Consider the following 5,000-nt stretch of genomic DNA (forward strand, 5'->3'; position numbering starts at 1 on the left):
ACACACAGTAACACACACACAGTAAAACACACACACAGTAACATAAACAGTAACACACACAGTAACACACACCACACACACAGTAATACACACAGTAAAACACACACAGTAACACACACACACCACACACACACAGTAACACACCACACACACACACAGTAACACACGCACAGTAACACACACACACCCCACACACACACACACACACAGTAACACACACAGTAACACACACGCCACACACACAGTAACACACCACACACACACACCACACACACACAGCAACACACACACAGTAACACACACAGTTACACACACACAGTAACACCCCCCCACACACACACACAGTAACACACACACAGCAACACACACACAGTAACACACACACAGTAACACACACACCACACACACAGTAACACACCACACACACACAGTAACACACACACAGCAACACACACACACTAACACACACAGTAACACACACAGTAACACACTCACCACACACACAGTTACACCCCCCCCCCACACACACACAGTAACACACACACCACACACAGTAACACACACACCACACACACACACACAGTAACACACACACACACACACTAACACACACAGTAACACACACACACACAGTAACACACACACACACAGTAACACACACAGTAACATAAACAGTAACACACACACAGTAACACACACACAGTAACATAAACAGTAACACACACACACACACAATAACACACACCACACACACAGTAACACAGTAGCACACACAGTAACACACACAGTAACACACACACACAGTAACACACACACACACAGTAACACACACAGTAACATAAACAGTAACACACACACAGTAACACACACACAGTAACATAAACAGTAACACACACACACAATAACACACACACAGTAACACACACCAGAGACACAGTAGCACACACAGTAACACACACACACACAGTAACACACACTCACACAGTAACACACACACACACACAGTAACACACACACAGTAACACACACAGCAACACACACACACTAACACACACATACAGTGACACACACACTAACACACACAGTAACACACCCACACAGTAACACACACACAGTAACACACATACAGTAACACGCACCACACACACACACCACACACACAGTAACACACACATTAACACACACACAGTAACACACACACAGTAACATAAACAGTAACACACACAGTAACATAAACAGTAACACATACACAGTAACACACACACACAGTAACACACACACACAGTAACAGAAACAGTAACACACACACAGTAACACACACACACACTAACACACACAATAACACACACACACAGTAACACACACAGTAACATAAACAGTAACACACACACAGTAACACACACACAGTAACATAAACAGTAACACACACACACAATAACACACACACAGTAACACACACCAGAGACACAGTAGCACACACAGTAACGCACACACACACAGTAACACACACTCACACAGTAACACACACACACACACAGTAACACACACACAGTAACACACACAGCAACACACACACACTAACACACACATACAGTGACACACACACTAACACACACAGTAACACACCCACACAGTAACACACACACAGTAACACACATACAGTAACACGCACCACACACACACACCACACACACAGTAACACACACATTAACACACACACAGTAACACACACACAGTAACATAAACAGTAACACACACAGTAACATAAACAGTAACACATACACAGTAACACACACACACAGTAACACACACACACACAGTAACAGAAACAGTAACACACACACAGTAACACACACACACACACACTAACACACACAATAACACACACACACAGTGACACACACACACACACACACACACAGTAACACACACACACCCACACAGCAACATAAACAGTAACACACACACACAGTAACACACACACACACACACACAGTAACACACACAGTAACACACACACAGTAACATAAACAGTAATACACACAGTAATACACACACAGTAAAACACACACAGTAACACACACACAGTAACACCCCCCCACACACACACAGTAACACACACAGTAAAACACACACACACAGTAACACACACAGTAAAACACACACACACAGTAACACACACAGTAAAACACACACACAGTAACACACACACACCACACACACAGTAACACACACCACACACACAGTAACACACACAGTAACACACACCACACCCACACACACAATAACACGCACCCCACACACACACACAGTAACACACACACAGTAACACACACACACAGTAACACACACAGTATCACACACAAAGTAACACACACACACAGTGACACACAGTCACACACACAGTAACACACACACACACACACACACACAGTAACACACACACACACACACACACACACAGTAACACACACAGTAACACACACACAGTAACACACACAGTAACACACACACAGTAACACACACACACACACAGTAACACACACACAGTAACACACACAGTAACACACACACAGTAACATAAACAAACATTTAGCAGAAAACATAAAACCAGATCTGTAGATGTGTCTTCATCAGCAGCACTGAGGTGTGTTTACATGTTTACATCTTTGTTTTTTCAGAGCAGCAGTAAAGGAAAGGAGGGAAGGAAAGGAGGAGGCTTCCTGAAGGAGGTGAAGAGGAGAGGAAGGATGGAGAGGAGCCGAGAGGAAGACGAGGAGCTGATCGACAGACTGCAGACGCTGGTGAGAAGATACAGTACACACAGTACTCACAGTACATGCAGTACTCACAGTATACACAATACTCCCCCTAGTATCAGCTGCTGGTTGAGTTACATCCTGCTGACGCCAAGTAAAACACAACTGTGTGTGTTACTGTGTGTCCAGGACGTGTCCAGCAGGTCCCAGGTCTCAGGAACAGGTCTCGTTTACTCCGACATCTTCACTCATCATAAGAACCTCTGGGACGCCAGGTAAGCCCCGCCCCCTTCCTCTTATTGTTATTAGTACACATAAGAGGTCAAGTATTTGATCCAGTTTAAATTGTTTGAATCTGTGTAATTTATGGAACAATATATACTGTAAACATGATGTCACTTAATAGAGATGTGAGGAAGGGGCGGGGCTTGTCCGCTAAACATCATGATGTCACTTAATATGAACGTGAGGAAGGGGCGGGGCACTAATCGGTAGTCCTGATTGATCTTCAGTCATCCAGAGAGACCCGACAGAGTGACGGCCATCATGGAGGAGCTGGACAGACAGGACCTGCTGTCTCACTGCACCAGAGTCCAGGTCTGACCACTTCCTGTTTCAGAGTTTCACAATAAAAGCAGCCTAGAACAAGCTGGAAGGTTGTTCTGAATGTTTCCCTGCTTCAGTTCAACTAAACACTGATTGAACCGAGCAGATGCTTGACTCCATTAAAGAGCAACTTCAGATCTGCTGATCCTTTCAACAGTGACGTGAATGATTAACAATAATCGCAGTGACACAGAGAAACACACATTGTACTTTGATATTTATATATTGATGTTTACGTAATGTACCTGAAGGGGGCGCTATGTGTGTTTGTTTCAGATCAGAGAGGCTGTAGAAGAAGAACTGCTGCTCGTTCACATGTGAGTCACAAACACTGAAGACTCAATGTATCTACCGTTCTCTACAGCTCTTTACCGTTCTCTACAGCTCTTTACCGTTCTCTACAGCTCTTTACCGTTCTCTACAGCTCTTTACCGTTCTCTACAGCTCTTTACCGTTCTCTACTGTTCTCTACCGTTCTCTACCATTCTCTACATCTCTTTACCATTCTCTATTGTTCTCTACCGTTCTCTACTATTCTCTACATCTCTTTACCATTCTCTATTGTTCTCTACCATTCTCTACAGCTCTTTACCGTTCTCTATTGTTCTCTACCGTTCTCTACAGCTCTTTACCGTTCTCTACAGCTCTTTACCGTTCTCTACAGCTCTTTACCGTTCTCTACTGTTCTCTACCGTTCTCTACTATTCTCTACATCTCTTTACCATTCTCTATTGTTCTCTACCATTCTCTACAGCTCTTTACCGTTCTCTATTGTTCTCTACCGTTCTCTATTGTTCTCTACCGTTCTCTACCGTTCTCTACATCTCTTTACCGTTCTCTATTGTTCTCTACCGTTCTCTACAGCTCTTTACTGTTCTCTACCGTTCTCTACATCTCTCTATTGTTCTCTACCGTTCTCTACAGCTCTTTACCGTTCTCTATTGTTCTCTACCGTTCTCTACAGCTCTTTACCGTTCTCGATTGTTCTCTACCGTTCTCTACAGCTCTTTACTGTTCTCGATTGTTCTCTACCGTTCTCTACAGCTCTTTACCGTTCTCTACAGCTCTCTACCGTTCTCTACCGTTCTCTACAGCTCTTTACCGTTCTCTACAGCTCTTTACCGTTCTCTACAGCTCTTTACCGTTCTCTACTGTTCTCTACCGTTCTCTATTGTTCTCTACTGTTCTCTACAGCTCTTTACTGTTCTCTATTGTTCTCTACCGTTCTCTATTGTTCTCTACCGTTCTCTACCGTTCTCTACATCTCTTTACCGTTCTCTATTGTTCTCTACCGTTCTCTACAGCTCTTTACCATTCTCTATTGTTCTCTACCATTCTCTATTGTTCTCTACAGCTCTTTACTGTTCTCTGTTGTTCTCTACCGTTCTCTACAGCTCTTTACTGTTCTCTATTGTTCTCTACCGTTCTCTACAGCTCTTTACCATTCTCTATTGTTCTCTACCGTTCTCTACAGCTCTTTACCGTTCTCTACTGTTCTCTACCGTTCTCTACAGCTCTTTACCATTCTCTATGGTTCTCTACCGTTCTCTACAGCTCTTTACTGTTCTCTATTGTTCTCTACTGTTCTCTATAGCTCTTCACTGTTCTCTACCGTTCTCTATTGTTCTCTACCGT

At 43.4% G+C, this 5,000-nt stretch overlaps 1 protein-coding gene across 3 annotated transcripts in view; it reads left to right on the plus strand.

Annotated features, from left to right (window-relative positions):
- The window catches only part of hdac6 (histone deacetylase 6), a 51,141-nt gene that overhangs the window by 24,271 nt on the left and 21,870 nt on the right, over positions 1 to 5,000 (plus strand). For 2 of the 3 annotated variants that reach the window (XM_079273566.1, XM_079273567.1), the window contains exons 3-6: positions 2,682 to 2,804; positions 2,949 to 3,034; positions 3,272 to 3,356; positions 3,642 to 3,682. In XM_079273566.1, the coding sequence (XP_079129692.1) occupies positions 2,682 to 2,804; positions 2,949 to 3,034; positions 3,272 to 3,356; positions 3,642 to 3,682 (335 nt within the window). The remainder of the gene's footprint in view (positions 1 to 2,681; positions 2,805 to 2,948; positions 3,035 to 3,271; positions 3,357 to 3,641; positions 3,683 to 5,000) is intronic. The other variant, XM_079273568.1, reaches the window with a different exon arrangement.

The sequence above is a fragment of the Melanostigma gelatinosum genome (genome assembly GCF_949748355.1).
Source record: "Melanostigma gelatinosum genome assembly, chromosome: 8".
In the NCBI taxonomy this organism is placed as follows: Eukaryota; Metazoa; Chordata; class Actinopteri; order Perciformes; family Zoarcidae; genus Melanostigma; species Melanostigma gelatinosum.